At 54.9% G+C, this 14383-nt stretch overlaps 1 protein-coding gene across 2 annotated transcripts in view; it reads left to right on the forward strand.

The window, feature by feature from the left end:
* The window catches only part of CARM1 (coactivator associated arginine methyltransferase 1), a 38933-nt gene that overhangs the window by 12049 nt on the left and 12501 nt on the right, over positions 1-14383 (forward strand). For both annotated transcript variants that reach the window (XM_045546055.1, XM_045546063.1), the window contains exons 2-4: positions 10218-10343; positions 12432-12538; positions 13464-13568. In XM_045546055.1, the coding sequence (XP_045402011.1) occupies positions 10218-10343; positions 12432-12538; positions 13464-13568 (338 nt within the window). The remainder of the gene's footprint in view (positions 1-10217; positions 10344-12431; positions 12539-13463; positions 13569-14383) is intronic.

The raw sequence follows: 14383 nt of genomic DNA on the forward strand, positions 1-14383 counted from the left end.
CCCAAGACTCTCTTTGAGGCCCCTATTCCTCCTGTGAGCTGATGGTCAAGCCTCTTTTCAAGATAGACCCTAGGCAGGGACACCACCTGGGCTGTAGCCCCTGGGCGGCTCCTCCCCACCCCAGCTGCAGTCTCCCCCCTGGGTATTCCCCACTGAGGCAGCCCCTTCTCAAGCCTCCTGTGGCTGCCCTGGTCCTTGGCTTGAGGCCCTTTAGCTGGCCTGAGGGCAGGCCCCCAGCTCAGAGCATGGAGGGTCCCAGCCTCCCCGGGTGCCCGCTGCCTGGGCTCCTCTTGCTGCTCCCTGGCACACCTCATTCCAACTTGGCCTTCAGGCCCCTGGAAGTGTCCCCTCTGCAAAGGGCCTCCCCTGCCTGCGTGGTCCTTGCAGAGCGCTGCCGGCCCAGCCCCTGCTCTGTGTCACAGGTTGTGGAGTTGTTTTTTGACTAGCTGCTGGGACCCCAGGCTGAGCCACTCAGAGCATGTCATCGCCCTATACCTTGGTTTCCCTTCTTGAAAATGGGGCTAAGGGCAATGTAGAGGATGGCTGGGAGGGAGCATTAACCAAGACTCGGCGTGACAAACACTAAGGGTATCGCTGGGTGTCCCATAAATCACAGCTTCAATGTCTCAGCAGAGAAGAAAGGCCAGGCGAGCCGGCCAGGCGTGTGGAGCAGGGGCTGGTGCCCGCCTTGCCCCCTTTCCATAATTATCCTCTAAGCTCCAGCTCTCAGGGGCCGGGGAACCCCAGCTCACATCTGCTGTCCCTTTTGTAGCTCACAAAGCCCTGGGCAGGCAGCAGCAGCTGATTAGCATGGCTGCAGGAGACATTTGCATGTAATAGCCCCTGATTCAGGCCCCAAGTGTTCTTTCCAGAAAAGCCAAGCCTTTTGCTTTGTCTGAGCCGCCTTTTCTTGGGGTCCCTTTCTGCACAGCCCACAACCGCATTCATGATCAGAGGGGGAAGCCTTCAACCTTTGTGGCCCAGCTCTCTGAGGGGAGCCCCCCAAGCCTCTGACCTCCCGAAGCTGCTGGGTGATTTATGAGGTTTGGGTGTCCCCAGTGCAGGGGCCTTTCTCCAGCCAGAGGTCACCCCAGAGGCCGTCCTGTTGAGCCAGCATTGAGTGGCCAGTTTCCTCACATCAGACCCTGTGGTGGGGGTTGGGTGGGGAGTGGCCTTGGCCTTCCCAAGGTGCAAACAGGAAGCCTAGAGAACATCACTCTCCCCTACCCAGGTGGCCACCTCTCAAGCCTGCCCATACACCTCCCGGCGTCCTGTCACTGTGCGATTTCAGAGTTGTTTTCTGCCTCCTGGAAGCCTGTATTCTCAGGGACTCCTGAAGTAGATTTAACTTTTTGACTTGGTGGGTTGCCCTGTAAATTGCCAACCTCAGAGCCCACAGTGAGCCTTTTGGGCTGGCCGAAGTGGCTGTTTGTTCTTACGAGATATTTTCAAAGGAATAAAGGCAAATAAGCCAACACCCACGCTCATGCCACCCTCATTTCAAGAAAGAAAACGTGGAATAAATGAAGGGCCCAACCTCCCAGATCGCCCTCCCCAGAGGCCACTGTCCTTTGACTGGTGGTCAGCCTGAAATGGCCTGAAAACCTAACCTGTAACCTGGGGAGCTTAAAATGAGGAGTGTTCCCAAGTAGTTCTTGAAGCCGATCTTCGAGATGGCGAGAGGAGTGTGCTCAGCCTGGGGCTGGACGCCCGAGGGACTTCCTGTGGAGCTGGGTACCAGGGGTGGCCACCTGGGAGACAGGGCCTGACACCTGGCCTGGGCCCAGCATGGCCTGGTGTCCAGAATTCTCTCTGGGGCTCCTTCTCTGTACTCTTTGCCTCGGGCCAGAACATGCTGGGGACAGGAGGGCCAATACTGGTGTTTTGTGCCAACACGGTATACCCTACTCTGTGCCTTGGGGGTCTTAGGCTGGGCACAGGGCGTGTTCATCCTCCTGGCAACACTCTGAGCCATGCGTTACTTTATTTTTCTAAACAATAAAGCTGACACCTAGGAATGTAAAGGTCCCTTCCTCACAGGTGGCAGAGCCTGGGTTCAAACCTGGGAGTGACTGAGTCCAGAGCTGGGGTTCTGGTACCTGCACCTGGCTGGGCAGGTGGCCTCCCTGGGGCAGTGGGGGGAGGGGGCAGAGGGCTTTCCCTGGTGACCACAGTCTGGAATGCAGGCCAGGGAGCCCTGCTGCCCTGGGGCTGGCCCAGCCACCTCCCATGTTGGTCACACCCACTGGGGACTGAGGGGTGGGTGCGGGGCTTGCTCTGGGAGATTCAGGCTGCAGGAAGTAGGGCTGTCCTCCAGCGTGCAGCTTCGTCCCAGCAGGGACTAAGGGCAGGTCCCACTGCCCTTCCCCATCCAGCGGGGTGTGAAAGGGTGAGTGTAGGGGGCCCAGACAACCTCCCACCCCACCCCCAGCCTTCGGAGATGGCCTTTTGTCTGGTTATCTTTCATGTGCAAGGTGGAAATTCGAACCACTCTGGAGGGTGTAACATGAAAAGTCAGTCTCTTCCCTTCTGCTTGCGACCTTTGGTTTTTGAGGCACACACAAGCATGCATAAATCTCTCCTCGGCCCCACGGAGCTTCAAGTTATGCACATTTTCACACAAAGGAGGAGGAGGGTGCAGATTGAAAAATATGACTCCCTTTCCAGAGGCAGTGCTGAAGTCATTTTATTGTGTTTCTAGGCAAGCCCTGGGAATGCCTGTGCCCTGCCCCTCCCCCCATCTTTGCCATGCGTGCAGATCGGAATCTATTTCTTTTAATTGGCTGCACATTCATTCATTCATTCGATGGGTATTTTGGTTTTCTGCTGCTTTGGAAGTGTCACCATGACATGGGCTGCCACACAGCCACCGTGGGCTCCCGGGCTCCTGGGCTCCTGGGTCTGGTGCTCTAGGGGAGGGCAGGGCTGGGCCAGAGGAGCCCAGGGTGACCTCCCAGTCCTCAGATACCCTCGGGCTGGGCAGAATGTGGTAGCAGCTGCTTCTCTGAGGACAGTGCTGGAGGATCCATTACGGCAGGAGAGAGTGGCCAGGCTAGGTTAGGATTCCTGGCTTGGGATTCTCTTCTGAGACAGGCACTGATCTGTCACTGATGATGGCAACACCGGCTGCTCCTGTTTATTAAGCACTTACTACACTTGCCACTACCTCGCATCCTCACGACAGGGAGGGTTTTTCATCCCCTTTTACACCCATTTTATAGATGGGGCTCCTGAGGTCGGGGTAAAGGCAGACTCTGGGTCTAAGGCTCTGACCTAGCACCGATCCAGGGGAGTCCCCTGGGGCCAGCTGCCAGCCCCTCCACGTGGGTCATGTCATTTCACCCTTTGGGATGTGTCACCATTGCCATTGGACAGATGAGAAAACTAAGGCCAAAGCTGGAGAAGGGCAAGTTCGGCCCTGAAGCCGAGTCCTCCTCGGTGCCAAAGCACGTCCTCCTTACCATTACCCTTCTTGGCTTCCCTCTGGGTGATCCCAGGGTCACTCCTCCCTCTCTTGGGCACGCAGGGGCAGAGGGGGAGCTTCTGGCACCCACAGTTTGGAAATGAGGTCACTGCTGGGGCAGTGGTGCCTGGCTCAGGTGTCAGCTCCTCCTCAATCTGTCTGGAATCTGCATCACACCCCGATCCGATCCGATCTGATCCGATCCATGCCCATCGGCTTCCCTGCTTCCCTTCCTTCCGGCACTTCCTACCAGCTCCTGTAATCGTGTCTCCTCGCTGCTTGGTGAGCGCTGTCTGCCTCCCACTGTCGACTCAGAGCGTGGGAAGGCAGGGCCTGGCTCTCTCTGGCACTGCCGCGTCCCCTGTGCCCGCGCCTGGCACACAGCCGAGCAGGCGGAGCAGAGAGGTGCCGGGCGGGTGGGCTTAGGGGAGCACCTTGATTTGTCCCACCTGCAGGTAGAGGTGGACTGGGGGTCTCGTTTCTCCTTCTTACCTAACTCTTCTCTTCCACTATGGAATGTTTTGCCCTGGAAGGTGAACAGCCCGTGTTTTATTTGGCAGTAGGAGGCGCTTTAATAAGAGGCCCAGCACTGGGACAAGTGTTTCTACAGCCCCTGTCCCTCCTCCCTCATAAGTCTGCCCAGACCAATAGCTTTAATTATCCCTCTTTTGGTGGCTGTAATAGTTTTCTTGCTGGAGAGGCAAGAGCCTGAAATGGGGCCTTTCCCCCGCTGAGCTGGGGGCAGCTTTTCCATCTTGCTCTCCACCTCCTCCCTCCCACCATCTGCCAGAGAATGTCCCCATCAGGGGTTCTGCAGGAGGAGACAGTTTAACTCCATGGTCCCCCTGATCTTGAGAGGCCCAAGGACCCTCTGCTTCTTCCATTGCTTTCTGGAAGCAAGGGGGCAGGGAAGGAGGACCGCAGTAACAGCAAGGGGTGTGACTTCCCCATCCAAGGGCATGCTCACGGTCAGGGGCAGGCCAGCATTCGGACCTGGGCATCTGGAGCTCCACACCTGCTGCCACCTGTGCTTAGGGAAGTCGCTCAGGTCAGCACCCTGTCGGGCAGGTGTTCAACAAGGAGCCTCTACATGGGGGGGCTTGTGGAGGAAGCGCTGGAAGACCTCTAGGAGTAGGTGACACAGAAGCAGGAGGGGAGGGGAGGCTGTTCCCACCTAAGGAGCTGCTGAGGCCAGAGAGAACCTGTGCTGTGGTCTTGGCGAGCAGGGAGTGGTGGAGGCCAGCAGGGCTTGGCTGGGGAGACGCAGGGGGCTGCTGCTGGACTGTGGACACTGGTGGGTACATGTGGCCCCATAGGGGGGTTTGGACTTGTCCTGGAAGGTGCTGGGGAACCATGGGGAGTGTTCAGGTGAGAGGCCACAGCAGACTGTGTCCAACACTGTGCAACTTTCAGGGGGACTGAGAGATGACTGAGGCATGACAAGTCCTCCCGGAGCCATCTGGTCTGAGTCTGCAGAGACAGGTCTTCCTGCTCTTGCGAAGCCCTCCGGCATGCTGGGCCCGGCCCTGGGTTGGACCCAGCGGTGCAGCAGTGAACTGTCCACACCCACTGCTTTCCTCGATGTTTTCTTCAAGCCTGGGACCAGGAGTCCCTGTGCCTCAGGGCCCCCCAGATTCTGCTGCCCTGGGGAGCCAGCTTGGGTTGGGCATGCAGGGGACTGATCCCAGTCTCCTCCCCAGGCTGGGTCAAGTGCCACCTCTCAGCTCCCACAGCGCCCACCTAGGGATTCTGCCTCCTGTGGGAGGGGGAGCCTGTGGCTCCACTGCTCAGTGTCCTGTGAGCAAATAAGGAAGTGGGCAGTGAGCAAGCACTTTGCAAATAAAGTTTTATTGGCACACAGCCATTGTCACTCATTTATATATTGCACGCTGCAGGGCAGGACTGAGTGATTGTAGCAGCGATTGGACTGCCCACAAAGCTGAAAATATTTACTGTCTGGTAGAAAGTTACAGAGAAAGTTGGCAGAGCCGTGCTCTAGGAAGCACAGAGAAGTTGTGTGGCATGTTGGTAAGAAGCAGGGACCCTCCCTCACTGTGTGACCTTAAGCAAGATACTTAACCTCTCTGAGCAAACGAGGGTGATAGTGACAGTGGATACTCCCAGGGGTGATGTGAGGAGGACATGGAGGTCCATGTAAAGCGCTGAGACAGTGTAGCCCCTAGAGAATGCTGTCTCTCGTAGGTCCTGTGACATCCCAGCCCCTGCAAGGTGTGGGCAGGTAACTGGGGAAGGGGGCCTGCTTCCTGGGAAGCGAGACAGGCTGCTTCAAAAACGTGGCAGTTTTCTTACCCCATCAGGGATCTGCCTGTGTGCCGCCCACCCTGTGGGGTTGTCCTCCCGTGGCCCCATCAGCAGGACAGGCTGCAGTGTGGCAGGCAAGCCAGTGGCACCAGGCTGTGCCCAGGGGCGGCCACTGGGTGCGCCTTGTCTTGGGAGCCTCTCTGGGCCTGTTTACAGCTCCGTTCTTTTACCGCAGAGGGAGGAAATCCCAGCTCTGGCTGGCACCTGGCACAGCCGCCTAGCCTCGGTCACAGCCCCTGCCTGCTAGCCCCTCTTCCTATCCCCCACCTCTGCGGACTGTGTGCACACAGCCCCCAAAACACACCCTCATACGCAGCAAGCGTGGATCGGTCTCTAGGGGCTGACACGCAGGGCCTTTCTGAACCTTGGGGCTTTTGAGATCCTGCCTCCTTCTGAGGCTCACCCACCGCTGGCTGGATAAAGAGACACCTTGAGGGGGTGGTCTCTAGCCTCGGAGGCCACCAGGAGGTTTCCTATTGGGTGGGGCCACATCTGTGGGGGGCACCGAATCGCCACAGCCCAGTCTAGGGCCCTGTGGGTCCCGGGCCTGAGGCTTCCTCTTGCCTCCCTGCTGGCCTGCCATCCTGGCGTCAGGAGGCAGGGTGTGCATCCTCCACCTGGCCACAGGTGATCCTGGGCCAGGTGTGCAGTTGTCCCCTGGGCCCATCTTAGTGAGGGGAAGGGGGAAGAGGGAACAGCATGTGCAAAGGCCTGGAGCCTGGTGCGTTTAGGGCCTGGAGGATTGAGTGACCCTGTGGAGGGGCTGGGGAGGGTACAGTCTTGACGAATGAGGGTTATAGGTCACACAGGGCCTTGGCGGCTAGTCCCAGAGCTTGGAAGCTCGGACATCTCCTGGATCAAGGTTTTTAAAAGGCACAGAGGAACACAGTCCTGCTTGTTGTTTTTCTTTTTCTTTTTTTTTTTCGGTTTGGTTTGTCAAATATTTCCCAGGTGTCTCCTGTGTGCCAGGGCCTGGCTTGGGGGACGTAGCTGTGACTGTCAGAAAATATCAGCTCTTGTGACTATGCAGACCAGCTTTCCCTCAGCCCCAGCTGCCCTGGCCCAAGCCCAGTCCCCGCTGCTTGCAGCCAGGCTTCACTTGGCCACAGGTCCCGTGGTCGCCTGCCCGGCGCCAGGTTGGAGAGGGGTGCGTGAGGCAACGGGTTGGGTTGCCAGGCTGCTTGGTAAACAGGCCCTCCCTGGGTCTGCTCACTCACACCACACATGCTAACAGATCTCCTTTATCTCCTGGCCCAGGAGGGTTGTGGGCTTGGGCACTGTGCCAAGGCTTGTGTCCTTTCCTGAATATGGGGGCACCATGTCTTGAGTCCCCTGAGGGGGCAGTGTGGTTGTGAACCTGGTATGATAGCCTGACAGTACTCTCCTCCTCCTGGGGTCAGGAGCTTCCTCCAGGTCCTGGCCCCTCAGGAGGGCAACACCTGGCTTCTGGCATGGGAGGGAGTCTGGCTGCACCCTGGGTGTGCTGGGGACCTGCCCCCCAAGGGCCTGGCCCAGTGAATATCTGGACTCGTTAACTGGGAACATTTTATTTTTTCTATTGAGGTAAAGCTCGAATATAAATGGAATCATATATCATGTGACCTTTTGTGTCTGGCTTCTGTCACTTAGCATGGTGTTTCTGAGATTTATGCATGTCATAGCATGTATCAGTGCTTCATTACTTTTTTTTTTTTTTGAGACAAGAGTCTCACTCTGTTGCCCAGGCTAGAGTGCCGTGGCGTCAGCCTAGCTCACAGCAACCTCAAACTCCTGGGCTCAAGCAATCCTTCTGCCTCAGCCTCCCTAGTAGCTGGGACTGCAGGCATGTGCCACCACGCACGGCTAATTTTTCTCTATATATTTTTATCTGTCCATATAATTTCTTTCTATTTTTAGTAGAGACGGGGTCTTGTTCTTGCTCAGGCAGGTCTCAAACTCCTGAGCTCAAACGATTCGCCCTCCTCGGCCTCCCAGAGTGCTAGGATTACAGGCGTGAGCCACCACACCCGGCCTGCTTCGTTACTTTTTAAGGCTGAATAGTATTTTCATTTTCCAGATATACCATATCTTGTTATCCATTTGTCAGTTGATGACATCATTTGGGTTGTGGTTTTACCCTTTGGCTATTGTGAATAAGTACTGCTATGAATATTTGCACGTAAGGATTTGTTTGAGTCTGCTTTTTTATTTACTTGTTTTTTAGAGACAGGGTCTCCCTCTGTCACCCAGGCTGGAGTGCAGTGGTGAGATCATAGCTCACTGCAGCCTCCAACTCCCAGGCTCAAACAATCTTCCTGCCTCAGCTTCCTGAGTAGCTGGGACTACAGGTGCACACCACCACACCCAGTTAATGTTGTGTGTGTGTAGAGATGGGGTCTCCTTATGTTGCCCAGGATGGTGTGAAACTCCTGGGCTCATGGAATCCTCCTGCCTTGGCATCCCAAAGTGCTGGGATTACAGGCGTGCGCCACCACGCCCAGCCCCAGTTTATTTTTTTTCTTTTGTTGCTCATGCTCATGTCATATTTAGGAATCCTTTGCCAAATCTAAGGTCACAAAGATTTACTCCTATGATTTTTTCCTAAGAGTTTTTTAATTTTACCTCTTATATTGAGATCATTGATCCATTTTGAGTTTTCATCTGTATATGGTGTGAGGTAGGGGTCCAACTTCATTCTTTTCCCTGTGGCTGTCCTGTTGTCCCAGTAGCATTTGTTGAAGAGACTATTCTTTCCCTGTGGAATGTTCTTGGCCCCCTTGTGGGAAAGCAATTGACCATAAATGTTAAGGGTTTATTTCTGGATGCTAATTCTGTTCCATTGATCTACATGTCTGTTCTTTTGCCAGCACTACTACACTGTTTTGATTCCCGTGCCTTTGTAGTAAATTTTGAAACTGAGATGTGTGAATCCTCCAAGCTTTGTTCTTTTTCAAAATCGGGTTGGCTATTCCCGGTGATTGGGAACATTTTTGCTGCATTTGCACTCATACTTGTCTCTGTAGTTGATTTTGTTGTTCCTCATTTGATGAGAACATTCAAAAGCAAGTGGCAGACACCACAAGAATTCACTGTAAATATTGCTGCGTGTACCTTCTAAGAGCAAAGGCACTTTTCTACAAAACCACAATGCCATCATCACATCCAAATAATTTAAAATTGTTGTATGAACATTCTGAACTTACATTTCCTCAGGCTGGAGTGCAGTGGTGCCATCATAGCTCACTGCAGCCTCTAACTCCTGGGCTCAAGCCATCCTCCCGCTTCAGCCTCCCGAGTTGTTGGGATTAGGCCCCCACCACTGGACCCAGCATTTGTAGCTTTTCAAAAACGTTTTTCACTGGGCCCCAGCCCAGGGTCCCACTTTGCGTTTGATGGCTACTTCTCTTCGGTCTCCTGCTTTCTGCAATAGTTCCCAGCAGTGTTTGTCTTTCCTGACTTTGGCTGTTTTGAGGAGAACAGGCTGGTTGCCTTGTAGACTGCCCCACTATCTGCCATTGTCTGTTTTTGTCCCCTTAGGATGAGGCTAGGGTAGGCGTCTTTGCCTAGAAACCACACAGACTCCATGTCTGTCCCCCTGCAGCGTGGCAGGGGCACAGCGCCGCGTTAGGTGGTTCTGTTCCTGGTGACGCTCAGTTTCATCGTTTGACCGAGGTGGCAGGGAGTGCTGCATGCTCATGGAGTGAATGCCAAGCGACAGTCACAGTGAGAGCTTGGGGATGCCATGCTTCCTGTGCACCGACCCTGTGATGTGTCATAACTTGCTAGAGTCCTGCTCCACTGTCAGCCCCTTCTGATAGTGAGAAACCCATGGCTCCAAGAGGCTGCATGACCTACCTGTGCCACACACTGAGCAGGAGGCGCAGGTGGGGTGTGAGCCCAGGTGGGCTGGCTCTAGTGGCCACTCTCAAAGTCACTACACCACACAGACCCAAGCAGGAAAGGGCTCAGCTGAAGGGACCAGAAGTGACTTTGGCTGTGAAGGCCATGAAGGCCAGTGACACCCCCCATGTGACACAGCAGGACCTGTGAACAGTGCCCAACTCCCTCACTTGGTCCTGGGACTGGCTGCTGGTTTCCAGTGACTCTCTTGTCCCTGCTATAGGTGCCCTTTCCTCACCTGTATAGCACTGAGCAGTGGCCCTGTCTGCCCACCTCAGCCTGTGTGGGACCAGGACGCCTTTGCCGTGTCCCTGTCTCAGCCCTGCTCACCCTGTGGACACAGGCTGTGTCCCTGCTGCCTGATGGGCCACCCCCTTGTCCTCAGCATGGACTGGGAAGGCAGGGCACCCGGTGGCACTTCCAGAATGGTTTTGTGGCACTGAGGAAGAATCTGGGGCTGCCAAGGGGCGGGAGGGAGGGGGACGGGGACACGGGCTCAAAGGAAGGCGGATGGTGGGAGCCACCACTCACGTCAGCCTCTCTTCTCTGGCAGACGAAGATGTGTGTGTGTTCAAGTGCTCGGTGTCCCGAGAGACGGAGTGCAGCCGTGTGGGCAAGCAGTCCTTCATCATCACCCTGGGCTGCAACAGCGTCCTCATCCAGTTCGCCACTCCCAATGGTACGTGGCCCGCCCTGGGTCCCAGTGACATGCAGCCTGAGCCCCAGAGCCCCCAGTGGGCAGGGTTCATGGAGCCTGGCCAGATGGTGGCCCATCCATCCCGGCAAATGCTCTGCTGCCATCAAAAATCATATTCCTGTGTGCACGTGTGTCCAGAGTCCATTCCCATGGCCTGGAAAAAACGCTATGCCCCAAACCTGCCCTCACTGGCTCCTTCAGGTCCTTCAGGGCTTGGCTCTTATGTCCCCTTCTCTGAGACGCCTGTCCTGACCACCTGGGCCCAGCCTTCCCGATAGCAGCTAGCGCCTGGCTGGCTGTGGCTGGATCGCAGGGGTGGGGCAAGCAGGTCCCAGGGGCAGACAGAGCTTGCCCTGGGCTCTGAGAGAAGCTGCTCTGGGGGCCTAAGCAGACTTGTCTGGGGACATGGGTGGACACATGAGATCCCTGAGGAGGGCTTCGGGGACCCAGGCAAGCGCAGCTTGGGGTTTGGGGCGGGGGGTGGCAGTGGAGACTGCGAGCAATGCCCAAGGCTGGAGACTGTCTGAAGGTCCCATCCCGGGACTTGGTCACCGAACTGCTGTATTGGCCCCTACCTCCTCCAGCCGGAGCCATTTACGCTCCACAACCCATTTCTCTCTTTATGTACATAAATAATCCCATTCACTGTTTAAGAAAAGAAGTTAAGGACCAGGCGTGGTGGCTCACGCCTGTAATCCTAGCACTCTGGGAGGCCGAGGCGGGTGGATCGCTCGAGGTCAGGAGTTCGAGACCAGCCTGAGCAAGAGTGAGACCCCCGTCTCTACTAAAAATAGAAAGAAATTATCTGACCAGCAAAAAATATATATAGAAAAAATTAGCCGGGCATGGTGGCGCATGCCTGTAGTCCCAGCTACTCGGGAGGCTGAGGCAGGAGGATCGCTTAAGCCCAGGAGTGTGAGGTTGCTGTGAGCTAGGCTGACGCCACGGCACTCACTCTAGCCTGGGCAACACAGTGAGACTTTGTCTCAAAAAAAAAAAAAAAAAAGAAGTTAAGAACACCACCACCAGGAACAAGTTTGACAGTGGTATTATAAATCTCAGTAGTTTTTTCCTACTCTGTGACTATTTATATTGTAATATTTTTTGTTTCCATTCTGTCAGTTTTTTAAAATTGCACTAATATCTACATAACCAGAAGTTGACCATTTTAACCCTTTTTAAGTGGACAGTTCAGTGGTAGTAAGTACATTCACATTGTTGTGCAACCATCACCACCATCTGCCTCCAGAACTTGCTCATCATCCCAAACCATGTATTTAGATTTTTAAATTTTTTTAGCAAGGGAATGTCACAGTGTTGCTCAGGCTGGTTGCAAACTCCTGGGTTCAAATGATTCTCCTGCTTCAGCATCCCCAGGGCCTGGGACTACAGGCTCGAGCCACGGTGAATGACTATTTTAATTTTTTAAGAGATTATCTTATAATTACTGTTGTGCTGTTTTTTCTTTTTACTAAATATGATTTAGCAGCCATGATTTTGTGTTAATAAATGTAGCTCATTTTAAAGGCCTGCGTAACCGCGGCTTCCTGGGGCAGGGTGGTGGTCAGTTCCCCACTGTGCTCCTCTGCGTCCATGGGCTTGATCCTGTCCCCTCTTAGTGGACATTGAGGTGTCCACTGCCATACACACATGCTGTCCTAAGCTGCTGGGTGGACCTGGGCTTATTTGCCAGTTTTGACACCCAGGCCAGGGGGTGTGTGCTCAAGAAAGCTTTGCCAAGCTGCCCTTTGGTGAGGAAACCCCAGGCCCACTCCCATCAGACATCGGCGTAATGTGCAGGGTCACTTGCCACCACCTTGTGATAATCACCAGGGGGCAGACATGGCTGCCCTTGTCTTCTTTGAAACGTGAACATTGCATTGTTTTCTGGGAAAACACATCACCAGCCACACACGTTCAAGGTAGCAAAGGCAGGGTGTGCAGCCAGACAGAAGGACAGTCACAGCTGTCCAGAACTTACCCTCCCAGATAGCCACAGCGCACCGGCCTCCTGGGGCAGGTCACTGACACCCCACCCCCACCCCTGGTGACTTGGCTTCCCTGTTTCAGATTTTTGTTCCTTCTACAACATCCTGAAAACCTGCCGGGGCCACACCCTGGAGCGGTCCGTGTTCAGCGAGCGGACGGAGGAGTCCTCTGCGGTGCAGTACTTCCAGGTGGGTTGTGCCCGCCCTCGGCCCGGCTGCGGCCCCCAGCAGCCCCCTTCCCACCCCCCGGCAGGAGGCTGCGCAGCACAGGGCAGGCCCACCTGGGTTCCCGTGCTGGCTCTGCCCCCTACTAGCCGCGTAGCCTTGGGCAGGTTTCCTCCGCTCTCCGGGCCTCAGTTTCCTCATCTGTGAAGCGGAGATGCAGGTGCCTGCTTAAGAGGGTTGCTGGAAGGAGCTGAGTGCAGGCGAAGCTCAGGGCCACAGGTGTTTTGAATGACGGTAGAGCAGTTACAATGTCCTGAACAGTCCCCGCATGCCAGGCCCTGGTCTGAGTGCTCTCGCCTGCACAGAAGCACTCAGACCCTCCCAACAACTCTAGGAGGTAAGTACTATTATTGTCCCCATTTTACAGATGAGAAAACTGAGGCTCAGAGAGGTTAAGTGACTTGCTCCAAGTCACACAGCTATTATGCAACAGAGCCAAGATGGGAAGCCAGGTCTGCCTGATGTCAAAGCCTGTGCCCCTGCCCAGGTGCCACGCTGCCTTCTGGTCGCCCGTTGTCTTACAGAGAGACCCCGCACCTCACCTGCCTGGCGCTCTGAGCTCTAGGGTTCTGCTCCTCTGCTTCTCTGGGGCCCCCAAGATGGGGCAGGTGGCCCCGTGCAGGAACCCCGCCTGTGGCAAATCTTGAGTTCTCCTGGGCGGCATCCAGGTCCAGGCAGCATCCAGCTGTGTCCTTCGGCTGCAGTGACTGTCCCCACTGGGGGTTGCCCTCTGGCTTCCTGCTCCCTCTCCCGGAGGTGCCAGTCAGAGGGTGTGCGGCCTCCAAAGGGAGGTTTGTGCCAGAGGCGGCCCTGCTGTCACAGAGCTGGCCTGGGGCTCGGCCATCTGTCATGCCGCGTGCCCTGTGCCATTGGTGTGTCTCTGTTCCAGTTTTATGGCTACCTGTCCCAGCAGCAGAACATGATGCAGGACTACGTGCGAACAGGCACCTACCAGCGTGCGATCCTGCAGAACCACACTGACTTCAAGGACAAGGTGAGTGGGTGCCTGCAGCCCACTCTGGCATGTGCAGGAGTGGGGGCCTAAGGCCACTAGAGGTCCCTAGAGAGCCGGGGGGACCAGCTCCATGCCTATCTCCATGCTCTGTAGCCTCTATTTTTTCCCCTTTTCTTTCTTTTTTTTTTTTTTAAGAGACAGGGTCTCACTCTGTCACCCAGGCTGGAGTGCAGTGGCACAGTCATAGATCATTGTAGCCTTGAACTCCTGGGCTCAAGCAATCCTCCTGTGTCAGCCTCCTGAGTAGCTGGGACTACAGGTACACGCCACCACACTCGGCTAAATTTTTTTATTTTTTGTAGAGACAAGGTCTGGCTGTGTTGCCCAGTCTGGTCTTGAACTTCTGACCTCAAGCGATCCTCCCTCCTCAGCCTCTTCAGTAGCTGGGGCTACAGGTGTGCACCACCATGCCCAACTGTCTATTTTATTTTTCATTGCTCTTTGATTTTATCTTTAATTTTTTCAGATTACAAAAGTAAAAGCTACTTAATGTTTAGACTCCACACGGCATGTGCAGCGCAGGCATCAGAGGCCTGGCACTGCCTTCTGATACAGCCGCTGTGCCCGGCGTAAGGTCTTTCTCTGGGTTTTCCCCGTGCAGACCTGAGCAGCAATTTTAGAAGTTTATCACTGAGGCCTTTTATTTAAAAAATGGAATTGAATTGTATTTTACATACTTTTCTGGAAAACACTTTTTTATCCCGCTAATGGCATATCTTACTATTTTTTTTCTCCCAAGCCTTAATGAGACATGATTAACAAAGAAAAATTTGGCTGTGTTTAAGGTGGACAAC

This window comes from Lemur catta, chromosome 1 (genome assembly GCF_020740605.2).
Source record: "Lemur catta isolate mLemCat1 chromosome 1, mLemCat1.pri, whole genome shotgun sequence".
NCBI classification, from domain to species: domain Eukaryota; kingdom Metazoa; phylum Chordata; class Mammalia; order Primates; family Lemuridae; genus Lemur; species Lemur catta.